This window comes from Equus przewalskii, chromosome 1 (genome assembly GCF_037783145.1).
Source record: "Equus przewalskii isolate Varuska chromosome 1, EquPr2, whole genome shotgun sequence".
NCBI lineage: Eukaryota > Metazoa > Chordata > Mammalia > Perissodactyla > Equidae > Equus > Equus przewalskii.
The window spans coordinates 67,930,657-67,958,407 of NC_091831.1; the positions used below are offsets into that span (position 1 = coordinate 67,930,657).

The 27,751-nt window shown below is 46.0% G+C and overlaps 1 protein-coding gene across 8 annotated transcripts in view; it reads right to left on the reverse strand.

The window, feature by feature from the left end:
• GALNT2 (polypeptide N-acetylgalactosaminyltransferase 2) overlaps positions 1 to 27,751 on the reverse strand; it is a 198,468-nt gene that overhangs the window by 9,679 nt on the left and 161,038 nt on the right. For all 8 annotated transcript variants that reach the window (XM_070613781.1, XM_070613811.1, XM_070613768.1 and 5 more), the window contains 8 exons: positions 24,376 to 24,497; positions 22,130 to 22,217; positions 18,259 to 18,346; positions 17,010 to 17,113; positions 12,935 to 13,061; positions 6,210 to 6,302; positions 5,824 to 5,907; positions 3,611 to 3,737 (listed from right to left, as the gene is read on the reverse strand). In XM_070613781.1, coding sequence (XP_070469882.1) covers positions 3,611 to 3,737; positions 5,824 to 5,907; positions 6,210 to 6,302; positions 12,935 to 13,061; positions 17,010 to 17,113; positions 18,259 to 18,346; positions 22,130 to 22,217; positions 24,376 to 24,497 — 833 coding nt within the window. The remainder of the gene's footprint in view (positions 1 to 3,610; positions 3,738 to 5,823; positions 5,908 to 6,209; positions 6,303 to 12,934; positions 13,062 to 17,009; positions 17,114 to 18,258; positions 18,347 to 22,129; positions 22,218 to 24,375; positions 24,498 to 27,751) is intronic.

A 27,751-nucleotide genomic window follows, 5' to 3' on the forward strand; every position in this document is an offset into this window, starting at 1 on the left:
AGAGCACAGGGCCCTGTTTTCAGTTAGGATATGTTACTTACCCTCTCATTTCTCATCCATGTGGCACACTATTCAAAAAAGTGGCCCTTTCCATCAGTTTGGACAGACTTACTCACGGCAGGTTTACGAGGCAGAGCATCTGCTGCAGCAGCCTGAGCCCTGGCATTCTGTCTCCTCCACGACCGCACTCCCTAGCACGGCGGTCACGAGCCACACATGGCTATTTAAATTAATTAAAGTTAAATAAAATGAAACTTCGCATCCTCAGTCACACTAGCCACATTTTGGGTGCTCAGTAGCCCCATGTGGCTGGTGGCTACTGTACTGGATGGTTCTGATCTAGAACATTCTCACCATTACAGAAAGCACTATTGGACAGTGCTGATCTAGAAAGGTGATCTCCGGGCCTCAAGCTGGTCCACGGAGGAAGGTGTCCCCAGGTATGCAGATGAAAGTATACCACGTCCTTGTACACCCTCACTTTTACCTGCTGTGTCCTCTCCTGCTAGAAAACCCTCGCCACTCAGCTGCTCATTTAGAATCACCCACTTTGGGAGCTTTCAAAAACCCTGATGCTCTCTGACCGCAAACAAATTAAATCTGGCTTTCTGGGCACTTGACCCAGCCACAGCATTTTTTAAAAGCCCTTGAGTCTACCGCAGCGTGTAGCCAGCGGAGGAGGACCTCGAGCCCCTGGACAAGTAGGGCTGTGTCCCTCGTCTGTGATGCTGAGGGCCCAGCACAGCACCTGGCACAGTAGGCACTCAGCAAGTTTGCTGAAAAGGAAGGAGAAGCCCCTGTGTGAGAAGAGTAATGGTCTCACGATAGCGAAAACGAAAAGGAGGAGAACAAGAGAGGGGGTGAAGCGCTCTGCACGTGCAATCCTGTCTGATCTTCACGACAGCCCTGAGCTGCACACTGGAGTGTGCAGACACGGAGCTGAGGCTGTCTGGGCATGGTCTAGGCTGGGCCACGACACAGCACTGTTACCTCTGTACACAGCTGGGAGTAGCCCCCTCTGGGTGGCCTCCTACACTGTCCCAATCTTCTTCCTCCCCAAAAGGGCATCCTGAGAGAAGCTCCCCACCAATGAGCTCCAGTGCCTATGAATATGTTGACTATAATTTATTGTCCAAACCAAGGTCCCCTTGAGACTAAAGGGGAGGCTGTTAAAAATTACATGGGGGCCACAGGAGTAACTGGCAATGTGCTGGGCAGGCCAGGATGTACCATGTCAGCCTACCTATGGGCTTGCAGAGAGCAGTGCTCAGGGGCTCAGAGACCAAGTTCTGGGCAGGATCTGGGGAGCAAGAGCAACAGCCACTTGCCCCTCCTCCTGAGAGGAAGGTGGGGGTGACCACACAGGCAGTGGTAGCCTGCTGCCCAGCTGCCACCGGCTTTTATTACTAGCTGTGAGGTAAAAGGTGCAGTCCGTTCCCTGAGGCCATGCTGAGCCAAGAACAGAGCCCAGGGCAGCCTGAAGCTGGCTGCCTGAGCCGCAATGATGGCGTGGGGCGGGTCCTTTTGGAAGAGTCAGCACACCTGCTTATTTTAAATGTTCTATAGAGGAAGACCTCTCCTTCCCAGGAGATCTGCTGAAATATAAAGGGCTGACCCCTCTAACCTTCCCTGAATCATCAGAACATTGCAAATGTGACAGAGGCAACCCCCAGTAATTAAAAGGGGGAGGTGAGACCAACCTGGAGTAATAAAACACCTGAGAGTAGAGATGGTGAGTAACTCAGGTTAGCACCTGTTTTGTGATAGACACACCAGAGGGAAGCGGCACCTACCCCCATAAGATTCTCCAAATTTATGAATTAACGCTGTGTTACCAAACCCCGAAGCATTGCATTTCTGATGTAGATTAAACTGAGCTTCTGGAGAATTAGATCCATCTAATTCTGAAGTGTTCTTCTTCACAAGGCTTCACTCTTCCGAGGATGAAATTTTAGTATTTTCAGTAAGGTTATGGACGGAAACAGATAAAAATGATCTTTCCCTGTACTCACTGCTTTCCCACCTCACACTGAAGCCCCAAACTGTGCAGAAAAACATCTTCATGCTTAGTCTAGAAGGAACAGTCTCTGTATGGCTTTTTGCTGTCAACCCTGTACCAGAACAAGAATGATAACAACACCCCTCAGCCTTGCATCGCTGCCTGCGACATGAGAGCCCAAGTATGTCACGCAGACCGCCTGGTTTCCCAGCAGTTAAAACCACATTTAATCTCAGTGCCTCAGACCAAAGGGTTGACAAGGACACAGAAACATTGCTGGCAGGAGTAGCACCTTCCCTTCCTCCTTTCTGGAGCCCACAAACACTGCCTGCCTCTCCAATCCCTCTGCTCTTCCCTCCTAGACACTCTCTCCCTCATCCCTCTGACGGGTTCCTCCTCCCAAGCCTGCATCTACTATCTGGAGGGCCTGGGACAAGAGTACAAATGGGGGCCCACATACCGTAGGTTTAAATACTAAAAATTCATAAATCAAGCTGCACCCAGAGGCTGGATGTGTGCTCACCCAAAGCATCCTCGAGAGATAAAGGATGTCCTCTAAGGACAGAGGAGAGACCCTGGGAGCCTGGCTGCGGCGTGCACGTGCCAGGCCAGCCCTGGACAGCGGCCTGAAGCTGGAAGGGGACTGCCTTCCCTCCCTTGTGCCTCACTTGTCTAATTTAGGATGTCCAGGCCATTCCAATCAAGTACAAAAACGACAGCACTGAGTGGACAACAGAGTCAGAGTACCTGGGGACTGCCATCAGCCTCGACACTCCTTGAGGATTTGGGACAGCCAACTTCACACTAAAGCAGGCAGCCTCTTTTAAAAAGAGTCCTATTCAAATAAGGTTCTGGGATTAATAAATCCAGGATATACCGAGTTAAACTGCCTTTTCCTTTAACTGCAGGCCCTCTGAGAGTCAGGCACATTTTCAAGGAGATAAGAGTACAGCACTGCCCGACATTTTTTGTGTATGAGGCCCACATTTTACCAATACCTATTATTATCTCGTGGGAAAACCACCTTCTGGAACCCACAGGCCACAGTTAGGCCTATCAGGGCTTCACTTACCTCTCTCCTTTCAGTGATGACAGAAAGTGGTGGGTTTTTATGCCTCTAGGAAAAGGTTGTGCGTGTGTCAAACTCAAGCAAGTAATTATTAATAGTTTATATATCTAAGCTATTATTATCTAATACGCAGGGAACAACAATGACTTAGCAGTAGCTGCAGTGACTGGGATTAAACACCTGTGAAGAGGGCACACAGGCAGGTGTTCACAAGCACATTCAGGGACCAGGCGCAGACACAGGACAAGTACTTCGGGGATGAGCCCACACCACAGGGAGGACAGAGGGGGCAGGAAGATGATAAGGACAAAAGACTAAGGCCTGCAGCCCTGCAACCGTGCCTTGACAAAGGACGTCGATGCCTGAGGCTGATAACAGGCTTCACACATCAGTCAAGATCTGGGTCGTCCCATTTGATCCTGAGGCTGGTAGGAGGGTGACCAGCAGGAGCCAGGCCTTCCTCACAGACATCTCGGATCACAGCGGAAGGCGGCAGCAGGACTCTGGGCCTCCAGGTGCTCAAGTTCACCCCATGCACATACCTGGTTCCCCCCAGCATTGTGGCACTCATAAACTCCAACAACACCGTCAGCAAAGTGTCCCAGAGTGTCCAGGCAGTTGGTTCCCTGCTGCAAGGCCCCAAAAGCTATATCCTGATGGTCGGGAACCCTGGAAAACAACATGAGAATCATCTGTCTAATTGCGTGGCACCAAGAGCTCCCTTGGCCCTGCCCTTGGCTCAGTGACTTCATCTGAGGCAGCAGGGACAATGAGAAGAGGGCCTCCACAGGCAGGGCTGTGGCACTGAGATAGCATTTCTCCGAGTTTCTGGATTTCTAACAGAATCGAAGATTTTAAGTTGGACAAGTATTCTTTCTATTCCCTATCAGGGAAACTGCTTTGGAAAGGAAAAGCTCCTATTATCTTCAATGTCAGTCTGTTGAAAGTCATTTAGGAAAGCAATTAATGTGGTCAGATCCTGTTGCCCGGAACTTTCCAGTAGACTTAGTATTTGAGCTTTACCTTATAGACGGGAGAACCTTGGTGGATTAGTTGGGGAGCCTGATACAAACAAAGCAAGAGAGCACAGGTAGGGCAACATGCTTTAGGACCAGAGCCAAATTTGACCCTGCCTTTGCCACGTGCCAGCTGTGGGATCTTTCAGACACACTCTCTCTCTAAACCTCAGTGCCCTCTTCCACATGGTACCTCCTAAACAGGTCTGCTGCAAGTATCACATAAAACATTTCATTTTAAGCATTCAGCCCAGAGCCTGGCCCACAGGAAGCACTCAGTAAGTGGCAGCAATGATTACTGACATAAACAGTTGGTGTCTCCCCGGCCCTCGTGGACGGGGAAGCAGATTTACCCACTGGTGTGGCCTGAATGCTTCAGATGTGGTCTGAAGGGGCGCAGGGCCAACGTCACCCAAAATCACGGGTGACCCCAGGGTGCAACTACCCACCAAGCCAAGATGAAGCAAAGGGCACCATTATGGGGCTATGAAGTGCTGTGAGGCTCCTGATCAGCCAGGTGGAAACGGTGACCAGGGGCTTCCTACTGATGACCACCACTGTTCTCAATCTCCAGAGAACGCCATCCTCACAGAGGGGACTAAGGGAGAACATTCTGCTCTTCCCTCCTCCTCCTGGGGAGTAGGGGGGCATGGTGTCTCTTATTACTTTAAAAGCAGAGGAAATAGTTCCAAAGAGCAACATAAGTGAACAGCAGTGATGAGGCGAGGCCGGATTACCTAACTCAAACAAGTCTCCCTAACAAGGGCTCTGAAGGAGCCGTGAGCGCAAAAGATAACAGTGGGGATTCCTGCATTCTGAGTTAGAGATATGTGACTCGCTGTAAAATGCTCTAGAAATACTCAGAATAAGGAAGGTGCCATATTAAGGCAGAACCCGTTTGGCAATCCCTTTAAGAAGATGAAGCTCAGATGGACCCTGAAGCCCTGCAGACCTACAGGTCCTCTGATGAGGGCATCAGGGCTCCCTGAGGACACAGAGCTGCATTAATTTAAGATGAAAGGCCCAGTGTAGAGAGAAGGCTTGGAAGAGTATTTCTGCCATCATCAATCCTCCTGGAGGGAAAGAGGGTGCCAGCACTATTATTCCCATTTCACACAAGGTACAAACCAGCCCGGAGCAGAGAGGCACCATGGGCAGCTGCCCGAGGCACTGTTGGTGCCCAAAGGAGGGGCAGCCGCACCTCACGAGCAGAAGCAAAGAGGGAAGTGATGAGCTGAATCAGTCTTCAGTCTCTGCCTTCTCAGTACTGGCCCTCTGCTCCCAACACACACTAACTAGGATAAGAGGCGCAAGGAGGGGAGGCCACAGGAGCCAAAACAGGGAGCTGCTGGGCAGGGAGGGACCAAGGGCTGATAGCACAGAACACACACCTGGGGAGGCTGGGAACTGCTCCTTCGGCCTGATCCACACAGAACTGGTTAGACAACAGTCCTCTGGGTCACTTAGCCCCTATCATCTTACCACTGGGGAAGAAGCTAAGCGAGGTGACACTTTGGGATTATTTCCAGGTCTATGAAGAATGGGACAGTAACTCAGCAGGAAAGAGGGCAGGAAGCCCCAGTTCAGAGAGCACATTCTCAGGGATGCTGGGGGTCAGCTGTGGGCGAGGACATGTAGCTCTCACAACCTTCACTCCACTTCTGGAGGCCTCGCCACCCCGCTGACACTGGTCGTTCCTAAGCTCTTACAAAGTGAAATCCTCAGGTCCCTGGGCTTACCTTAATTCTGGATAAACATTTTCAAGGTACCATTTGAAAGGCTTGCAGCTAAGTTTCTTCCTAAGCTCCAATCGGCTCTGGATGCTGGAGAAGAGAGAAACAAGATTCCTTTACAAGTTTTAAGAATGGATGGGCTCTCTACATCAATCTTGGAAATCTGCCAATGAGAACAGGGTTGGGCAGGTGGTGGAGCTTGGACCGTCCACACTCCTGTCCCTATGACTCTGCCTCACCTCCCACTGCGGGTCGTCGCACGGCCTTGAGCAGACGCCCCCCACTTTGACACTGGGGTGGCTGTTCTTAACTCTGGCCACAGAATGGTTCTCGGGGTGCAACCCCCAAGGATCCCAAACCAAGCTCCATGAAAGGGCACAAATGACACTCACTTCCCGTAAGGAACATTTCTGGCAGAAGGCACTGCTGCATAGTAGAAATTTTTGTATTCATCCATCCAGACCTCCGCTGCCCGGCGGGTGTTCCTAGAAACAAAATAGGTCTCCTTGAGCTGCTATTGGCTTGCTTTCTGTCAGCATCACTCCGTTTGCACTTGTCTGCCTGGAGAGCTACTAGGAAGGTCCTTCTAGGTGGGCTGGCAGCTTTGGCAGTGATGCAGAGAGCAGGCTGTCCCCACTCAGCAACCGGGGCTGTGTTTGTGGGCAGCTGGCACTCATTCGGTGCTTGCTGAACAAACAGCTCGCTTTCTCATCTTTCACAGAACACAGGTTATCAGAGAGCAAGTCTGAGTTAGAATTACAGCACAGGCAGGTGTTTTAAAGAAGGGACTGGGGCTGTACCATCAAGAAGGACAAAAGAGAATTACTCTGCGATAACTTGTGTTCTGCATCCACAGATGCTGGTACAGGGAGCACAGCCAAGGAATCCTTGTCCTGTATGGCCTGCTTCATTGTGGCTGCAACAAGGGCAAATAGCTGTGGGAAAAAAGTTAAGACTAGATAAGAGTTACTATTAAAATGACTTTCTTTTCTGCAGACCTGAGCTGAGAGTGTCCTATCTGGATAAGGAATAGTGATATGAGGGGGACAACAGCTTTATGCCCCACACCTGGGGCTCCTACCACACCGCTGGAGGGGCAGCACAGACAGAACAGGCTTTTCTGGAAGGCAAGAAAACCATGTGCTTAAATCTCAAAATCAGGGTGAGAACCTAATTTATGATCAATAAGCCCCAGAACAGTTACTTCTGAATGTGCGACATACACTGAAGGCTGCCACGTGCAGAGGCCTCAGCCCCTTATCCTGCGACGCTCTTCTTAAACCACCTGTGCAGCAGCGAGGGTGCAGCTGCTTCAGTTCCAATCCCAGACTCAGCTCACAGGGGCTCACAGTTCGGACTCAGAGCCAACCCTCCTGAAGAGCCCATTACAGAGGCGGCGGTCTGTCCTCCCATAACAAATATACTAGGGATGCAATGCTCACCTTTTAAAACAATTCCTTTTCTCCACCAAAAATGTCTCTTCTAAATGGTGAGCCTTTCAAATTATCTGAGTTACAGTTATTAAAATAATCTGGGGATGGACTGTTGTTTAGAATGTCATTTAAGAGACAGACAAGACAATATGAATGTACCCATCCTCTGATCCAGCAGTTTCACTTCTAGAAATTTTCTACCTCAAGGAAATAATCAACTGGAATGAAAACATATATGTGAAAATATGCTCACTTCAGCATTGTTTTTTTTTTTCCCTGTTTTTCCTCCCCAAATCCCCCCACTACATAGTTGTATATTTTAGTTGTGGGTCCTTCTAGTGGTAGCATGTGGGACATTGCCTCAACGTGGCCTGATGAGCGGTGCCATGTCCGCGCCCAGGATCTGAACCAGCGAAACCCCAGGCCGCCAAAGCGGAGCACGTGAACTTAACCACTCGGCCATGGGGCCGGACCCTTCAGCACTGTTTATAAGGGCAAAAATTAGCAACTATAAGACCACCAACAGGGAAGTGATCAAACAGACTACTCTGTGGCCATTAAATATACCAGTGTCCATGGAATGATGTCCTTGACTTGTTGGGTGAAAATTAAATAGATTAAAGAACAGCACATAGTAGATATGTGGGTGGAGGGAGAAGGGGGGAAGAGAACGGGAGGGAGCGCCAGGGGGAGAGAGTGAGAGATGAATTCACCAAAACAGGAGAGGGCTATCTTTGGTAATAAGGTTGATGATTTTTTACTTTCTCTCTGTAAAAAAAAAAAAAAAAACATAGATATGACAATGAGTTTTTAAAGATTTAAAGTGCTGGGGATACTGGATCATAAGTATCATTTCTCAGAAGAGCCATTAAATATTCTAACAGGGATTTCAGGGTCTTCCAGGTGACCTGTGCCTTAACCTAAGCCCAGGCAATCTCCTCAGCGGCTATATGACGTCAGTCCTCTGGGACTGGGGCTCTCCATCAGTAAATGAAAGGAGACACCCCCAAGGTCTCCTAGGTCCCTTTCAGCCCTAATGGTTTAAAGGTTGTATGAATTCCAATCACACAGTGATTCTAAATCACCTAAGTTGTTAAGGGATTAAGTCATTTCTTAATGCAAAGCAACTTTTTTCCTGTCTAGTTAACAGAAAAATGAGGGGCCGGCCCCGTGGCCGAGTGGTTAAGTTCACATGCTTCGCTTCGGCGGCCCAGGGTTTCGCTGGTTCCAACCCTGGGCGCGGACATGGCGCCACTTGTCAGGCCACGCTGAGGTGGCATCCCACATGCCACAAGTAGAAGGACCCACAACTAAAAAAAATACACAACTATGTGCCAGGGGACTTTGGGGAGAAAAAGAAAAAGAAAATCTAAAAAAAAGAAAAAAAAAAGAAAAATGATATGTATGTAAGTAGCCTCAAAGAATAACCTTCATGTGCTACTGAGTGCTAAGTTTCAACTCCTTCATTCAAATATTTATTAGGAACATTCTAGATGCTAGAGACACAGCGGCCCCCAGAGAGGTCCAAGGTCCACTCACAAATCCAGGTGCTCCTCGTCTTTGCCAATCCCCTCCCCACAACCCCCCCCCCCAACCGCCTCCCTGCCCCAGTGAAGATAAAATAGTTAGACCAGGAAGCAGGCATGAGAGAGAAGACATGTAATTCAAACTGGCCAGTTATTCTGCTTGGTGGCGATAACAGAAAAAAGTTTGATAGGAAAATAAGTTTAAACCACTAGTTTCCTATATTTAGTTTATTTGATTATCACTCAGCATGAATAACTGAAGTCTCACCATTACCTGCTAAGCCTAAACCCAAATACCCAACTATGGGGTCTACCCCCACCACACCGCTCTTCCGCCTGGACTTGCCCTGGCCTTCAGGTAAACTCTAATCCACAGGAGTACTCAAGCACACATAGCACCCTCCAAACAGTGGTTCAAGAGGCTTGTAAGAAGCTAACTGGAAACGTAGCTATGCAATTAAAGGGAAGAAACCATCCCACTGTTCACTCTCAGCAGATCTTAAGGGATGCGGCTGCCACAACCAAAGATATAAGAATTTGTAGGTGCATCATCACTGCAGTCTTTCTAAAGTAACAGGTGCCCACGTGGTACACATGGGGTGGCAAAACCAGGTAGGACTCCACTCGGGCTACTTGCTCCATCCCTTCACTGGTCATTTACTCCCTCACTCATTCACTGACAAACTAACTACATAAATATGATCATCTTCTACATGCCATTCTACGACCTATTTCAGAATCTGCATCTCATTCCTGACTTCTAGCAACCTCAGGCACTAACTACACTTAGGGATAAAGATAAAAAGATCAATGTGTGACACTGACATGGACTCTGGAGCCACAGCGCCCAAGTCGAAAACCAGCTCTATCATTTTCTAACTGTGTGAACTTGGACAAAGGAACAGAACCACTCTGTGTCTCAGTTTCCCTTATCCCTCATGTGAGCATTAATAATAGTACCTAATTCATAAGGTTTTATGAGAATTACAGAAGTCATTATTTGCAAAGTTTTTAGAACAGCCTGGCACACAACACACTCTAAATACAGCTATTGTTGTTAAGTCTCAATTTTTAGTTGGTGAAATACTTACACATTTAATGCCACATATTAGAGGAAATTAAAGACAACCTGGAACTGAAAAGGGACCTCAGAAACAATATAATTCCACCCATTTATCTTTTTATATGAGTCAACTGGGACAGAAGGCAGTGGAGGGCCTCACTGAGGTCTAACAGATCGTGCTGCCCCAGCACTGAAACCCTGGGTCAGTCTCTACTCCAGATCTCCTGTACACAGACTCCGTGGCTGTAAAATACAATGAAAAAGTTTCCTTTCTAAAAGAGTGCTTTAAAAAACAGTGTATACTGTTGGTGGGAACGCAAACTGGTGCAGCCACTATGGAAAACAGTATGGAGATTTCTCAAAAAGTTAAAAATAGAAATACCTTATGACCCAGCCATCCCATTACTGGGTATCTATCCTTATAACCTGAAATCAGCAATTCCAAAAGTCCCATGCACCCCTATTTTCATTGCAGCATTATTTACAATAGCCAAGACGTGGAAGCAACCTAAGTGCCCAGCAACTGACAACTGGATAAAGAAGATATGGTATATACATACAATGGAATACTACTCAGCCATAAAAAAGGACAAAATTGTCCCATTCACAACAACATGGATGGACCTAGAGGGTATTATGTTAAGTGAAATAAGCCAGATAGAGAAAGACGAACTCTGTATGACTCCACTCATAGGTGGAAGTTAGCATATAGACAAAGAGAACTGAGTGGTGGTTACTAGGGGAAAGGGGGGCGGGGGGAGGGCACAAAGGGTGAAGTGGTGTACCCACAACATGATTAACAATAATGCACAACTGAAATTTCACAAGGTTGTAAATATCATAATCTTAATTAAAAAAAGGAGAAAAATTAAAAAAATAAAAAACAGTGTATAAAGCAACGTCTTGTGTATTTAACAGACTGTCTTCTGAAATCCCACCATTTGCCAGTAGATGGCACTGGCTTTGATTTAGGGTATTTCACGTGTCTATACAAGAGGCTTCTGGAAAGAATCTCATATTGCTCCAGGAAAAAAATGTACATATCAATGTTTGTTTGATTTTGTAGAACCCATCAGATAAGACCATATTTTTGCTTCTAAAAGAGAGCAAAAGTGAAATTTAGACAACATTCGGGAAGGCTATACTCTTTGAGAGAAGGTAATTTGGTTAGAAGCATTATTTGATATTTGGCTTCTATTAAATTTCCCCAGAACTCAGATTCTCTATGCTAAAAATTCAGCTTCTATATAACACGCGTCTATTGTGTAATCTGTACTTACAAAGTTTTAAAACACTATTTAAAAGATATCCTAGGGGACCGGCCCTGTGGCCGGGCTGTTGGGTTTGCGTGCTCTGCTTTGGCAGCCCGGGGTTTCACCAGTTCAGATCCTGGGCGTGGGCATGGCACCGCTCGTCGGGCTATGCTGGGGCAGCATCATCCCGTGTGCCACAACTGGAAGGACCCACAACTAAAATATACAACTATGTGCTGGGGACATTTGGAAAAAGCAAAAAACAAAAACAAAAACAAAAACCCAGAAGATTGGCAACAGTTGTTAGCTCAGGTGCCAATCAAAAAAAAAAAGACATCCTAGTCATCCCTCCCCGCCCATCCACTCCCACTCAACTCTAAAGCTTTGCTATTTCAATAGGGGCACCACATCAGCAAACCGTGTGACCAAGAGCCTGCATGTCACCGTCAATCTCTTGCTCTTCCTCTCCTGTCCTAGCCAGTCCATTAGTAAACACTGCCTGCCCGAGAATGTAGCCGGAACCTGCCTGCATCGTACTGGTCACAACTCTGGTCCAGGCCACTCATCTCTTGCCTGGGCCTCTGTGACAGCTCCCAAAAGTAACCCGCTCCAGATCCTGAAGTGGAGGGGAGGGACATTCACACTATCGTTTTATCCTGGCGTCACCTCCTCGTCCCCCTCCACTCATTGGCTAGAAGGACCTCTCTAAAGCTTAAAATCCCCAATTGCTCCCCCTGGCATTGAAAACACATCCAAAGTTTCCCACGACCTACAGGGTGCATGACTGGGCCTATCTAGCTCTTCCACCCTGTCTACAATCTTCTTGTCCTCTGGGCTCCTGTCATACTTGGTGTCCTGTTCCACATGTGTGCCAAACTCACCCTTATCTCAGTGCCGAGGATCTGCTCCTCCAGCAGGAGCGCTGCTCCCCAGGAGTCCCCAGGAACCTCCTTCCCACCTTTCAGGTCTGAGACAAGCACCACCTCCTCAGAGGGTCCCTTTGTGTGCATGCCACTCTGCAAACTTCTCTTCCTCTGACCCTGTCATGCTCAACCACATTACCACATTTCATCTTTCCACGGCATTTATTAGTGTGTGAAATAACCTTATTTAGCTGTGCATGTGTTGGGCTATTTCCATCTCCCTGAGGCCTCGCTGGCTGGTTTGTACACTATTTCATCTTTAGCATCTAAAAGAATTTCCTAGGAAAAAATGTGGTCCCACGGACTGGTAATTTGCCATTTTCCTTCAGAAAGCTTTTCATCTGGCATCTTCACGTTTGCTAAAATATAGCTATTATCTATCATGAATCATATCTTTATATTGTGCTGTCTTTCAGGGTTGAATTTAGTATGACTAGACTTTAATATTGTTCATATATTGTACCTTGAATGGTAATCTGTAATAAAAACGTTTAAGTTTCTCTTCTTTAAAATAACATTTTCACATAACATTTTTTGTTCTGAGCTTTCACATACGCAGAGATTTGTGCACCAACCACCACATCAGGATACATCACCCCCAAACACCCCTTGTGCAGCCCCTTCGCAGTCACACTCTCCTTATCCCGATCCCTGGCAACCACGGGTCTGTTTTCCATCACTGTAGTTGTGTCTTTCTGAGACAGCCCCCTACGTGGGATTGACAGTTCATAACCTCTGAGACCAGCATCTTTCACTCAACATAATGCCTGTGAGAGGCAGCCAAGTGGCTGTGTGTATCAACAGCTGTTCCTTGTCTTTGCTGAGTGGTGTCCCACTGAAGGACACTTGTTTCCATACAGCCCAAAGTCAACTCCTATCTGGGTGGCAACAATGTTCTTGTCCCTGTTCCGCCACTTACCGAGCGAAGACAGTACCGCTGCCACCGGGGAAAGTATACGGGTGCTGCTTGCGGAACACATGTCCCACGCGGCTACAGGGGATGATCTCCAGGCTCCCACCACACTGCCACACGCGGAACGAGATCTCTAAGGTGACGAACGAGACAGGGTGACTGATGGAGTCTGGGGCTGCTTTGAACAGGAGCTGCCCCAAACAGGGTGCAGACACCCACCCACCACCATCCAAGACACAGCTGATACTCTGGATCTCTAGGCTTCATGACACAATCAAGAAAGTATGTGCAGGTGGATGTGTTAATTGACTTGACTGCAGTGAATATTTCACAGTGGATATGTACATCACATCATCAAGTTGTACGCCTTAAAGACATACAACTTTAAATGTCAACTATACCTCAATAAAGCTGGAGAGAAAAAAAGACTGAATGAAAGAGCATACTTCAGTTCACTAAGTGGGTGTCTCCACAGCACAGAGAGTTGTTTTACAGATGACATAAAGCTGTGTGGACAAAAAGAATAATTCACACCAAACAGACTACTCACATTGGGGCATTTACTTAGATCTTTAGCGCTGATCAGAATCATGGAAGCCAACTATATCTGTGTCACCAATTCCCATGTCTTCATTAAAGAATTCTATTCCAAATTAAAAAGAGAGTAATAAGGAGGATGTGGAAACATTTTTCAGATTCTGGATGGAAACCTCAGGACAAGAGTGATCCTTCAGTCTATTCTGAATATAAATGATGCCTGGCGTAACCATGTAAGTCACTCTATGATCACAAATATCGATTCATGGAATGATTGCACTGAATCCCTCACTAGCCAGCTTACACACACACCCTGCTCTGAGCATCTGTACTTGGGAGAAGCTTGCACATGGCTGACTTTCGGGACACACAGGCACCTGTCCTAATTGCCACCCATCCTGAGTAACTGTAGCCTGTGTTGGAGGTCCTACTGAATGGAAGCAACTGAGGTTAAACAGAAAAATCAAGGTGTAATATTCTGAAAGGTTAAACATTATTTTTCTGAAAGACTTCATGAGATTTTTATAAAGGGCTTTCCTCTACATCATTTTGCATCCCTAAGAACACACTGGGAGGCAAGACAGAATCTACAGAACTGGCAGTCACTGCCACCAATGCAGAACGATCAGAAGTAAGGTGGGATTACAACAGACTATGAAGTGAGCTGCTGGGTAAACCCACTAGACAAGCCCTTGTAGGGCAGCAGGTGCCCAGACAGCACAGCTAAGGGCACATAATGCCCACTCAGGGGCACAGCAGCAGGAGATTCTACTCGAATCTGGCAAACTAAAGTAGTCGGAGACACCTCCCTCACTGGGGAAGAACGACACCGCAGCTGGAGGGGACTTGAATAACCAATGCCTCGGAGTATTAAAAAACATCTGGTCACAACCATCCAAGCCCGTGCAGTGAAAGGTTTCTGACTTCCCTTCTTACAGTGTCCAATGAAACTCTCAATAAGAAGTTCTCTGTATTTAAGGAAATAAAATTTAAATACATATTTGCCTAAATGGAAAATTTAAGACCATGAGGTCATGGACTATTACAAATTGGGGCTTGGAAGGGCCCCTGGCTTCCACAGGGGTGTCTGTTAAACCAGTAAGGGATCCAGCCAGAGGTCTACTGGGAGATTTTTAAGGTCAAGTACAACTACAGTGATATTCAACTCTGATTTGCATGAGCCCTGAAGCGTGGGGATGATCATTCAAGACGACTTGGTGGCTTTTTAAAAGGCAGTTTGTTTGTGTTTGCATCTTGGCTCTGCTAACAACCAGCTCTGAGACCTGAGGTGAGACCTCAGTCCTCCAAGAAGGCATGAAATGAGATGATGCACTGGAAGCATCTCCCATTGGTCCTAATGCTGTGGGGACATGCAGAAAAGCACAAATAATTACCCCATGCAGCCTAACCTCTACATCTAATCACAGGGGCTCAGGACTAGGTTCTGTCCTCCTTTTTAACTGCCTAAATTAGACTTGCATTATTAGTCAGGGAAACTGGAAGCTCCACTGGTTTCGGTGGGCTGCACTTGAAGGAGGTTGTTTGAACGTTCTCAGGTGTCCTACATCCCGCCTCTCCCAACACATACCCGCACACGACACTTAGGCTAGACAGCTGCTGGGGGTGTGCACACAGCACCCAGAAAAAGAAGTCGGTGCAGTGCCAGGAAGAGAGAAAGACTCACATCAGGAACTCTTCTTGCTGAAATCCTCTGCCTGCCTAACCTCTGAGGAGAGAAGAGGATCCTTGAGAGTGGCCTTATCAGAGTCAGTCAAGGAGGGGGAGATGCTGCCCATGCCCAGGCAGGGTGGGCTCGGCCCTTCCTCCTTGTCCTCCCACCTGAGTCCCTTCCTCAAGCCCTTTATGACACAGCTACATAAATATAAAAACCAGACCAACAATAAACTAAGTAACTAAAAAAAATTCTCTCCCCTCCCTCTGGTCTCTGGGCGACATGTCACCTTTGATATTTAAATCAACACTCTTTCTACAGTATGACACAAAAGGCTGGCTGCCATGTCATTCGTCTAATCTCAGCTTTCAGCAAATAGTACACACTTCTGAAAACCATACTGTGTTTTTGGGAAATGGTCATGTAAGTGATGTACTGTCCTACTGGGTGGTCCTGGCTGGCTTGATTTCTCCCAATCCATCAGGGGACGTCTGTGGAGCAAGGGTGACTCAGAATTCTCTTCAGAAGCTTAACAATTCTGAAACCTTCTGTGCTCAAGCAACTCCAATCTAAGTTCTGCCTACCTGTCAACATATCATTAAAAAGAAAACCAAAAGGAGTCCGACTCCTGGTCCTTTGTCTCAGTATAGCAACTGAGTCTAAAGAAACTTTCAACACCAAATCAAAGCAGAGAAATCCTCAACAGAAAGATGTTATTACTAACTTTAACACAAAACAAGAGAAAAGTAATAGGCTAGTCTTTTCTTTTCTTTTAACCTAACAAAAACCATCAAAGTCTCTGTTACAAGAAAAACTACTAAAAAATGACAATGACATCCTTTTTCTTTCTCCTTTTCCTTGCCCCCTTCTTCCCTGGGGTATGTCCACCCAGGTATGTAATTTAACAGCATTCAATAGCAGAGAAGAATTGGCTCAGAGCCCCAAGCACTTGAAATTAACGGCCTCAAGTGAAACAAACAAAAACACCCTAAACAAACAAAGAAAACAAAAGAAGAAGAGTCTTTTTATCTTTATACAGTAAATATGATGCAGCGATCAACAAAGACCAAAATCTATAAAATTTCATTGCCACTAAACCTGGGTAAAAATGATCTGCATAGGTTACTTAAAAAAAAAAATCAAACCAAATTAGAAACATTCACAAAGTGGTAAAGAAGGCATTAAACGCTGAAGCCTCTCTATCCATCTAATTTCCATGATTATAACTCAATCAATCACCAGAGCTCATTTCACACTCTACATGGCTAAAAATGAATCCTGAGCCTGAAATGGTTCCCCCATCTTTGTGTGCTTGTTTTCCAAACCCTTGGATTCAAATGAAATTAAAGAGTTTGTATTTTCCTTCAAGGACATTTTCTGTATCTAGCATCCTGCAATCTTAGGGTGACATTTGTGTGTGTGTGTGCTGAGGAAAACTCACTTGAGCTAACATCTGTGCCAATCTTCCTCTATTTTGTATGTGAGTCACTGGCACAGCATGGCTGCTCACGAGTGGTATAGGTCTGTGTCCAGGAACCAAACGTGGGCCACTAAAGCAGAGTGGACCAAACTTAACCACTAGGCCACAGGGCCAGCCCCTCTTAGGGTGACATATTCTAATGCCCAACCCAAGACACTTTTAAGAGTGAAAGGGGTGCTATTTATACTGATATGGAGACCAATTATGTCCAATGAACTGTAATGTCTTAAAAAAGTTTTTCCAATTAGCACCCTGTATACCACAAACTCTTGCCTAACAGTCTCTTCAAAGCTCCTATTTTTCATTTCTATCCCTTTTGGTGGGCAGGAAAAAACCATGATTTCACCAGAATTGGAAACTTTTGGTATCTGAAGACACAGGCTCATACATACCCAGGTTTTCTCCTCCCCACACATCCATCATCATGTCATATTTCCCCAGTTCTTCAAAATAGAACTTATCCATCACGAACAATCCGCCAGCAATCATGGGGGTTCTAAAGAGGAAGAGAGGGTGGGAGGAAAGAGATGGAGAGGTCGAAGGTCAAGGTTAGATCACCAGCATTCTTACATCAAGGTCAAGTAAACTAGCTGACCTTAAAAATAACCGCACAGCATCATTCTTTCCTCAGAATTTTGGGTGCCCCTTTCTCTGCTTTATCACTGCTTTCTTTGAATGCCTCCCCCACTTCCCTGCTCAGATGCTCCCATGGTGCAAGGGGCTAGACCGAGTCTCCCCTGTGAGAGAGTGACCGCCAGGAACCCTCACTGACAAATGGACCTAGGCAGTACTCAGCCTTTCAGTGCCTCAGTTTCCTTAGAGGATTACAAAAAGTAACATGCGTGAAGCACTCAGCACACTTAGGAAATGCTCAACAACGTCAGCTGTCCTTAGCATTATCATTATCAGGGGGCACTCCATCTTCATTGTTTCTTCATCAGCCTGGGAAGGGTCAACAACAGGACGCTTACTGAGCCCCTACTTTCTTCCCAGTAGAGACACCGTGGGAATTCCATGTCAGGTGCTGGAAAAGTCTAGGGCACACTGCAGATGCTGGATAAATGCTAGTGAGTGTATTTCATGTCAAAGTCTGCAGCTATGCTCTCACTTAACTGTGTGTCTACCCTGAAAACCACCCCACATTTGTGCCCGGCCAGAGGTGCAGCCTGACAGCATGAATCCCACATATGGTCTGGGAATCCTAAAGCCAGGTGTAAATGGATACGAGCTGCCTGCTCTGCAGGCACACAGGAGAGCGAGACCTGCTGAGGCAGGGCAGCCAATCAGATAGGGCAGCAGTGCAGGGGCCTCATGCTGGCCTGGCTCACCGCTCTTCCCTGGTCCCTGAGGTCAATGTGGAGACCCTACGCTGCTGTGTAAAATGCTCTACATTGTAAACATGAAGGAACAGAGAGAACAGCAGGTTTGCCTTATATACAGGTTAGACTTCATTGAGCAAAATAAATTTCAGAGTACTTTATTCTATGATGTGGTGGCAGATACTCCGCCTGGAGCTAAGAAAGAGAAATGGGGGAGGGGAAGGGCAGAAGGTGACGAGCCTGACCAGGTATCCAGGGAATGCGAGGCCAAAGCCTGGGTTCTTACTTGTGAGGGGCCCCCCAAAGGAGGCCTGGCACTTACTTTATGGGGGCGACTGGGTTCCCCTGCCGGGATCTCCTCTGCTCAGGTGTCATGTAATCCCACTTGAACACCAAGTTCCAGTCAAAACCTGTCGGCCACAGACAAGAAACACAGAGTTGACAAGAACCAGCCGGTTGTTCCCAGCACCGCATCCCTCACAACTTAAAAATATTTCATATCTGGATGGGACTCATCGAAAATCAAAGAAAGAAAAAAAAAAACACCCAAAGAAGATGTGGAAAGGAGAGAGTGACTGGGGTGGCGCTGGGGCTAGGAGACCAGTGAGCAGGGCGCACACTGAAATCTCTCCCCAGGGAGCTTACCGGAGGCAGAAGAAGTGGGCCAGGCTTTCCTACAATTAAAATGTGTAAGAATAAACAAAATGAGCAGAGAAGTGGCACGTGTGTGTGACAGCACTGCACATCCAAGGGCTGTAAGGAGGTGAGAAAGAAGAGTGACTGGGATTAAAAAAAAACCTGTCCTTGTGGGGCTGGCCCTGTGGCTAAGTGGTTAAGTTCGCACACTCCGCTGCAGGCGGCCCAGTGTTTCGTTGTTCGAGTCCTGGGCGCGGACATGGCACTGCTCATCAGACCACGCTGAGGCAGCGTCCCACATGCCACAACTAGAAGCACCCACAACGAAGAATATACAACTATGTACTGGGGGGCTTTGGGGAGAAAAGGGAAAAAAATAAAATCTTTAAAAAAAAAAAAAAAAAACCTGTCCTTGTGCGTCCAGCATTGTCCCAGAGCAACGGAACAGGGAGGGGACAAGATAGGCCTTGGCCTGTCAACTTGATCTCTTCAGTGTCTCTTGATTGCAACTGAACCATATTCAGGCAAGAACTGGTGTGGGGAGAGATAGGAGACAGAAAACTTTTACATGAAAATGAGCCAAAAGAAGGAGCAAAGTAAGCAAGCAAGCTTCAATTTCGGATAAGTTTGGCATTTGTCCCGGTTCACTTTTAGATTCCACAGGATGCTCAGGATGGCAAATTTCTGGCATTTGTAGGCACTTGTCCACAGTTCCTGGGTCTCGCCCTTACTCAGAAGGTCCCCTGCACCAAGCCCTGTGGCACCAGCACATGCCACCTAATGACACTCTCCAGACACATGAGGAGACCATTTCTCAGCAACATGTGGATTATCACACTGCATTTTCAAGGGTCTGACAGCCAAAACTAATTACTCCAGGGCCATCTATCCTCCAGTTCTGTGCCTCTTAAGCTCTCTGCCATCAGACTTTTTGTCAGTAGGGTTTGTGCAATGCCTAAGTTCGGGTTTCTTGTCTGTGTGCTCTGAACTCCGTGCTTGTCTGCCCTGATAGGCCTGGTGTCTGCAGCCTGAGGAGGGCAGGATGGGAGGCAGGGGCTCGCAGCCTCCTGGGCTGGACCAGCATGCTTCACAGCTCAATCAGAGGCACAGGACCAAAAGGTCCCCCAGCTGTCACTGCAGAGCAGAGCAGGTCCAGGCAAAGAATGACTGGGTGGTTGGGGGCCAGTAACACACAGAGAGGAAACCGATACAGGCCTTATGCTGGCTGGCTATCCAGAGAGCCTGCCTCAAACACAACCGTGCCAACCAGACAAACGACAAACATCCTGGCTGTTTTACTAACAGAGAAGGCAAAGGCCTCAACCAGCCTTGTTATAACATTACTCTCATTTTTTCAATGTTCATTATTGTTTTATTAATGTGGTCGCAAGAGACAAGATACAGTAGATTTTAAGAACCTGCTAAAAATGTCATCCTTGATATTTTCTTCCCATGGGATTTTGTAAAATGCTCTTAGATGGAATCTGACTGACGCAGCAGGAAGCCTGGACCCCACCGCAGAGCCCTTTGCTGTCCCTGCACCTGCTCTGACACAAGCAGCTGCTGTGGGAGAAAGAGCCCATTAAATCTCAGATCCTGCAACTCCCTGGGGGAATAAGGCACTCTGAACTGTCCCCCGTTCTGGATAGCTAGGGATCTGTCAAATCCTTCTCCCCGTTTGCTCTGAATCTTTCTTGAATTTCATTTCCCAATGTAGGTACAGACCTCCCAGCATGACTGACCTCTTTCTGAGGCCTTGGGAAGGGGGAGCTGCTTGGTCACAACACTGACCTCATGCCAGCCACTCTAATCCCTTCATGACGTTATGTGGCTGGCACAATTATCACCCCATTTCTCAGAGAGAGATCTCTGCAAGGGGGACAGGTGAAACAACTCACCCACTGTGACATGGCCCGAAAGAGGCAGGTACTGTCAAAGGTCTGAGTCTCACTAACCGTTTCCAGCACTCTGTTTTCTGAGGTTGCGCCCAAGTTTACAGTGTTACTGTCTTCTTTTTTTTTAAGTTAGACTGTCAGTTGATTCTCTTTCTGTGTGTCCGTCAGTAATAGTCCATCTTCTTCTAATCAGCTCAAATGTTAGGAGGTGGGAAGAAGAACCCCTTGTTTTACATAAAGAAACTGGGGTGCTGGACACCTGGAAGAATTCACTGACCTCAGGTATAAAGAATCAAAAGTGAACAAATTAGACAGACAGGAGGACAAGGCTCTGACATCTCTTTTAGCTGCTTACAGCAGTTTTCCTGCTTTCTTGGCTCCCAGCCAAGTTCTGAGGGGTGAGGCTGCCAACCAGCAGCATGTCAGAGCTTGGAGCACTGACTATTGGTCTGTGGCAGAGTCCTGAGGAGACACGTCACCCTCTACACACATACACACAGTCCCAGGGACACAGGGACAACCAGTAGAGCCAGATGGAACATGACCAGCTCCTCAGAATGGGCTAGTGTCATTCCTGCGCATCCACGGGCAGCATGAAGCCCTTCATGAGACCAGCGGTTCTCCAGGAGGTCCAGGAACCCCTGCCCTGGGGTCCACAGACCCTTCCAAAACTACTTTCATATTTACATTAAGATCTTACATGCCTCTTTCAATCTCATTCTTTCAAAAGTGCACAGTAGAGTTTTCTGGAAGCTACAGGACATGGGATGTCAGCAGTCTGATGGACCATAGGGTGTGTACTTAAATCATCTTGTGTTTTAACACTTTCCCGGCTTTAATTTCAAATACAGCAAATGTTAATATACATGGCCCACGTGAACAAAAATTCTTTGGGGCCTTTGATAATTTTTAAGAAAATTAAAAGAGTATTAGACAAGCCACTCTGGGGGCTCTGTGGAGGGCAGAGTAGAACACACCCGGAGACTGTGAGGACCAACAGGAGACAGATGTGGTCACTCCGACACAAGGTCACCTGGAAGTGAAGCAGGATGTGGGTGGTAGAGGTGGGGAGGAGGGACAAATACCAAGCCACAGTAGGGGTCATATCAGCAGGACTTGGTGACTAGTGAGCCTGGGTGGTGAGTGGGAGTCAGGGATGACCAGGTGTCCACCTGTATGACCAGGTAGATGGATTTGCCTCCCAGGAGACTCAGGCTATCCGAGGAGAGCTGGTGTGAGGGGGAGGGAAAGACGGCCTCCCCACTCCATCTGCACAAAACCTAAGCTCTGTGGCACTCCTCACACTCTGCCTGTCAGCTGTGGAGTCTCCTATCCCAGACACCTTGTCGGGAAGACTTAATCTTCTCTGATTAAAAATGACACCAAAACTGTGTACTGAGCCACACGTGCAACAACAGCAATAGAAGGTCAAAGAGATGAGAGAAGCACAGGACACACAGGAAGCTCTTTAAGGGAAGCAAGGCTATCTTTCTCTCTTCACGAGATTCTACTTGTTGAGCACACAGACATTCTTTGCTTGGAGCACACGCACTGGGAGTGTGAATACTGCTGTTATTGTCACTGGTGACACCAAGAGAGAGCAGCGCTCAAACACTGTGTAGACAGGAAGAGCAAGGCAGGGTGACCAGGAACAGAACCTACCGCCTTTTAAGTCAGCGGATGCCCCCACGTACTGAAAGTTGTCCATGTTAATGACATCGATGATAGGCGACACAACCCGTGTTCTGTCCTAAGATAGAAATAAAGAAAAGAGTAGGGATCAAAACCAAAACAAAGAACCCCACCTACAAAAAGAAGGCTTTAGTGCTAGGCAGTTACTGTGAAGCCCAATTGTTTTTCTCACCACCTGCCCCCAGTGCTGTGGAGACCCCAGCCCTCCCTACCCGAAGGCCTTGCTTTCTGCCATCACCAGCGGCAGGGCCTACTCTGGCGGGAGGAGGCGCAGAGCTCGTATGCAGAGAGAAGTGCTCCCTGAGGAGACGCCACTGGCGGGGGGCAGTTGGACACTTGTTCACTTAGCTGAAGGCAAGGACTGCACCCCTTGTCCCAGGGTTCTCTTCTGTTTCCCCAGATGTCAAAACTTCAACTACAGGGCAGCTTTCATTCTGACAGAATCTAAGCTCAGCTGGACTTACACATCAGTAGTTTGTGAGCCGCAGTAAACCTCAGGGAGGGACTCCTGGCTCAGATGCCTGCACAACAAAAGCAATAATCTATTTCTACAGGCATATGAAGTGTGTGTGATGTGGAGAGTATCAACGCTATTACAGCAGAAGTAAACCAAACTGACCAGAGAATTCCAGATCCTAAGTCTGTCTTACCTGTGATTCTACCAAACAAAAAAAAACTTTTCTCATTTCTTTATGCCACACCATCATTGTTTTGTTAAGAGTTTGTGAACACAGGCCCTTTTAACTTGCCCTGCCCTCTTTAAATTCGGATGGTTGATGCTGGTGACACTGCCCTATGCCAACAGTCAACCAAAGAGTAAGTGCTTTCCTGAGCCATTTAAAGAAACTGTGTTAGCCAGAACAAAGACTTTGACAACGAAACTAGTAACAGGATCAGCAGAGCTAAGAACAAAACTCATCAGAGGAACACACTAAGAATATTAGAAAGCTCCAACACCACGCAGGTGCAAATTCACTGGGAGAAAACCCAGGGTGGTGCGCTGAGAGAAGAGAATAAAATCCTCATCGCCTGGCTCAGTCTGGACCTGGATATGGGAGTCAAAGAACACAATTTGGTCTACTTCTTTGATTTCTTTTGATAGGACCGGAATTAGTGAAAATTACTGTTCTCAACTCTTCTATCCTTAATTCAGGAGGGGGTATCTGAAATAATTTGCACAGTCCGACTACAGAAGCAAGTGGCCTCATACACTCTGATGACTTGGGTGTGGCTTTCATGTTGCCTCTGTGTCTCCGGGAAACAGTGGGCAGAGTGAGAAGCTGGTAGTGGGGGTGGGGTGGGGTTCCAGGGTGGGTTCTTCTTTTAGCTTGCTGTGTGCATGTGTGTAAGATGGCTCAGGGATTTAGGGAACCCTGCTGTGCAATCCTGGCTCTGCCACTTGTATGGTTTTTGGATAATTTATTAAAGTTCCCTGAACCCCAGATGACAGACAGGTTCCTCATCTGTCAAATGAGCGTAACACTCAGATTAAAGGTAATGCTTAAAGTGTCTAGCATGTGGGCGGTACTCCATTGGTGGTAGTGAATGTGGTGATCGAAAGTACTAGTAGCTTGGGGTTATTTAGTATTTCATGACCCACTGCCCATTGGCTACCCTTGCTCTGCTGTAAAAAGAATGACCTGTTCATTTTCTGTTTCTTCAGGATTTTCATTAGGTTTGCTTTATTGCCCCAAGAAAGCTCTTTCTTAGTTGGGAGGAAAGAAAGTCAATAAAACAAGCAGAAGGCAAAAGAACGGCAAGAGAAATACTAGCAATGATGCTTTTAGAAGACAGGCACACAGTGTGTCCATGGACCACCTGATGGCCTGGACCAGTCACTGTGTGGTCACAGCCACTCCCTCTCCCCCATGTGCCTGCAAGCTGGTCCTCACAGCAAGCAGCAGAACTGGAGGCGCTAACCTGCACCCCTCAGAGAGCAGCAAACACAAGTCACACTTGCTAGATGCAGGCACGTGTCCTAAGCACTTTGCCCCTTTGAGCTCAGAGAGTTGGTTGCAAAGTTGCAGGCAAGAAGGAAAGATCCTCCTAAGAAAAGGGCCATCTTAAACCAATCAGGGCTTCCCCAGCATACCTGCACCTCCTCCTCGTGAGATGATGTTTCTCCCTATCGATAGATTACTACAGTGAATAAGCACCCCAGAGGCACTTCTCCCCTTTTCAGCATCAAACAAAACCACACATGGGCCTGGCCTCACCTCAGCCACCCTCTCCAGAAGGGGCTCCAGCCAGTGCTCATTGCACTCGCAGTGACTGTCCAGGAACGTCAGGACCTTGGCCTGGGCTGCATCGGCTCCCCGGACTCGAGAGCGCATCAGGCCTGTGGAAGTGAGTTCAAGTCACATCAGGGGAGAGATCCGAGAGAAAAATGCAGGAATGGCACACCCAGCGCCTGCATGACACCTCCCCTCAGGCTCGGCAGCCCTCCTGCCAGGCAGATTTGAGGCAGACTTGTGTGGGAGGGTCAGTACTGCCCTTTGGTTACCAACACAGAGTTGTGTCAGAACTTTTTTTTTAAAGGTAATTAGATGACTAGGAAGACAACTTTCTGAGAACTACTGTCTTCTAAGAAAGGCCTTTACATTTATCAAGCAACCAAAATGTGGAACTTTTAAAATTACTTTCCTCTGACACAGCAACAGAGCTTTGTAATTAACTGGGCTACAGAAGCCGTCACCTACATACTTTAAGTGCTAATGATACTAATTTTAATGGCAATAATTTAATGGTAAGAGTGTTGCAAATATCTTTGTCTTCTAAGATTTATCAAAAACCAAATAACTTAAATGGCAAAGTCCAGTTGTTTAGCTTTTACACAAAATTAGTTACCCTATTGGTCAAATTACACAATTTATATACTTGTGATCTGTTAATAATATACATTTTTCACTATCACATGAAATCTTGCCGTAAGTAGTATATTTACCCCTAGATGACGTGGTCATAGATTGTTCTTGCTGTGTGTGCTGGGCTTTATATATGAAGACGATGCTACTATTCATAACCAGTGAGGACAAGAGTTTTAGATTTTTTTTTTGCTTTTTCTCCTCAAAGAATATACATAGTTGTATATTCTTAGTTGTGGGTCCTTCTAGTTGTGAGGACAAGAGTTTTAAGTTTCTTTTTACACAGTAGTCAAAATGGGTTTTCAGTGATTCTCACAGAGCTGCATGCTACAGTAGGGAAAAAGCCAAAAGATTTTTAGTTCTACTATTGCAAAGTAGCTTGTATTGGGCAAAGCCCTGCTCAAATAACAATCATAAACTCTGAGCTAAATAGAAAAAGCAACCAGTGGAAACGGCTAGAGAGTAGCCAAAAGCAGGAAGGAACTAGAGGGGATTCAACCCTTAAAAGAAGGAAATCACATGGAATGAAATGCACGTTTACATGGCACTTCCTCTGAGGTTACTCTCCAATCCACTGTAATGCAGCTTTTTTGGCCTGAGATGTCAGAGGACAGAATTCAGAGCTTCTAGAGTGGCTGGGAACTGCAAGAGATGCTGGAAAGGATATAAGTCCAAAATCTGGCGATAACCTCCCATTAAATCCGTGGCTGACTCCTGAATCTGCAGACACAGGGGAGACCCCAAGGAGTCCATGAAAAGAAGCAGTTAGAAGGCAGAAAGAACTGAGATTTCAGCTGGTATCCACTGCAGAGATACAAAGTTTGGAACTTGAGTCCCGTCAAGTTGGAAAGGTTTGGTAAACACCCAGTTCTACAGAAACTCCAGAAGGAACACACTTAGGAATACAGACTATGTCTCAAAAATAATGGATTCTCCCAAGATATACTCATTCGAGCAAAGTACAAAAACAAGTCTACGCAAGTTCAAGGTCATCAGCCAGTAATCTAACTGCCCAATATAACAAAGATCAACACTCTTTAGAGAAGGATAACAGAATCCAGTATTTCTACAACATATCATTCACAATGTCCATTATAAAATAAATAATTACTAAACATGAGAAGAAATAGGAAAATGTGATCCATACCCAAGAAGAAAAAAGCCAATAGAATACTCACCCTGAGATGACCCAGATGTTGGAGTTAACAGATGAGAGTTTAATGCACCTATAATAATAACTATGTCCAAGAACTCAAAGGAAATGATGGTTGTAATGAGTGAACAGATGGGGGAATCTCAGAGAGAAATGAAAAGTATAAGAAAGAATCAAATGAATATTCCAGAACTGAAAGCTGCAACTATGTAAAATGAAAAATTCACTGACTGGGTTTAAGAGCAGATTGTAGATGGCAGAAAGATCAGTGAACTTGAAGACAGATTAAGAGAAATTATCTTTCTGGTGAGCAGAGAGAAAAATATTGAGAGAGAAAAAATAGTCTAATTGACCTATGGGACAATATATATGTGCAACTGTAGTCCAAGAATGAAGCAGAAAAAAATACATCAAGAAATAAAAGTCCAATAATTTCCCAAATTTGGTAGAAAAACAAAGGGATATATTACATATTCAAAGGGATCAGCAAACCTCAAACAGGATAAATACAAAGAAAACTAAATCTAGGCACATTAAATTAAACTGCTAAAAACCAAAGATAAAGAGACATTTTGGAAAGCAGCCAGAATAAACAACACCTAAGATACAGGGGAACAACAAAGCAGATAACAACTACATTCTAAACAGAAATTAGAGGCCATAAGACATTGGAATGACATTTCTAAAGGGCTCAAATAAAAACTAATGGTCAACTCAGAATTCTATTCAGAGAAAATATTCTTCAATAATAAAGGAGAAAGACTTTTCGGATAAACGAAAGCTGAGAGATTTTGTTGCCTACAAGAGAAAGAGAGTTCTAAAGGAAGTTCTTTGGGCTGAAGAAAAATGACACTAGATGGAATATGTGGAAAGAAATGGAGATACTTGAAATGAAAATGAGGATAAATCTAACAGTTTCTATATATATATTCTTCTCTTAATTTCTTTAAAAGATAAGTAATTATTTAAAGCAAACATTTTAACATGCACTGTGGGGTTTAAAACGTGGAAGAAAACATAGGATAATAATAGGACATAGGACAGGAAATAGAAACGGAATTAAAGTGCTGCGAGATTCTTACATTTTATGTAAAGTGGTAGGACACTGACTCTCAGCAGTCTGTTGTAAGTTAAAGATGCATGTTGGAATCCTCAGAACCACCACTAAGAACAAATGTAAAGCTAAAAAGCTACAAGAATTAAAATGGATACTAAAAAAAAAATCATTTCCAACTATATTAAAAGCTATAGCAATCAAAATAGTATGGTACTGGCATAAAAACAGACACAAAGATCAATGGAACAGAATTGAGAGCCCAGGAATAAACCCACACATATATGGTCAATTAATTTATGGAAAAGGAGCCAGGAATCTACAGTGGGGAAAGGACAGTCCTTTAATCAATGGTGTTGGGAAAACTCGACAGCCACATGCATGCCAAAGAATGAAACTGGACCCCTGTCTTACACAATGTACAAAAATCAACCAAAAATGGATGAAAGACTTGAATGTAAGACCTGAAGCCATAAAAATCCTGTAAGAAAACATAGCTCCTTGGGTTAGCTCCTTGACAT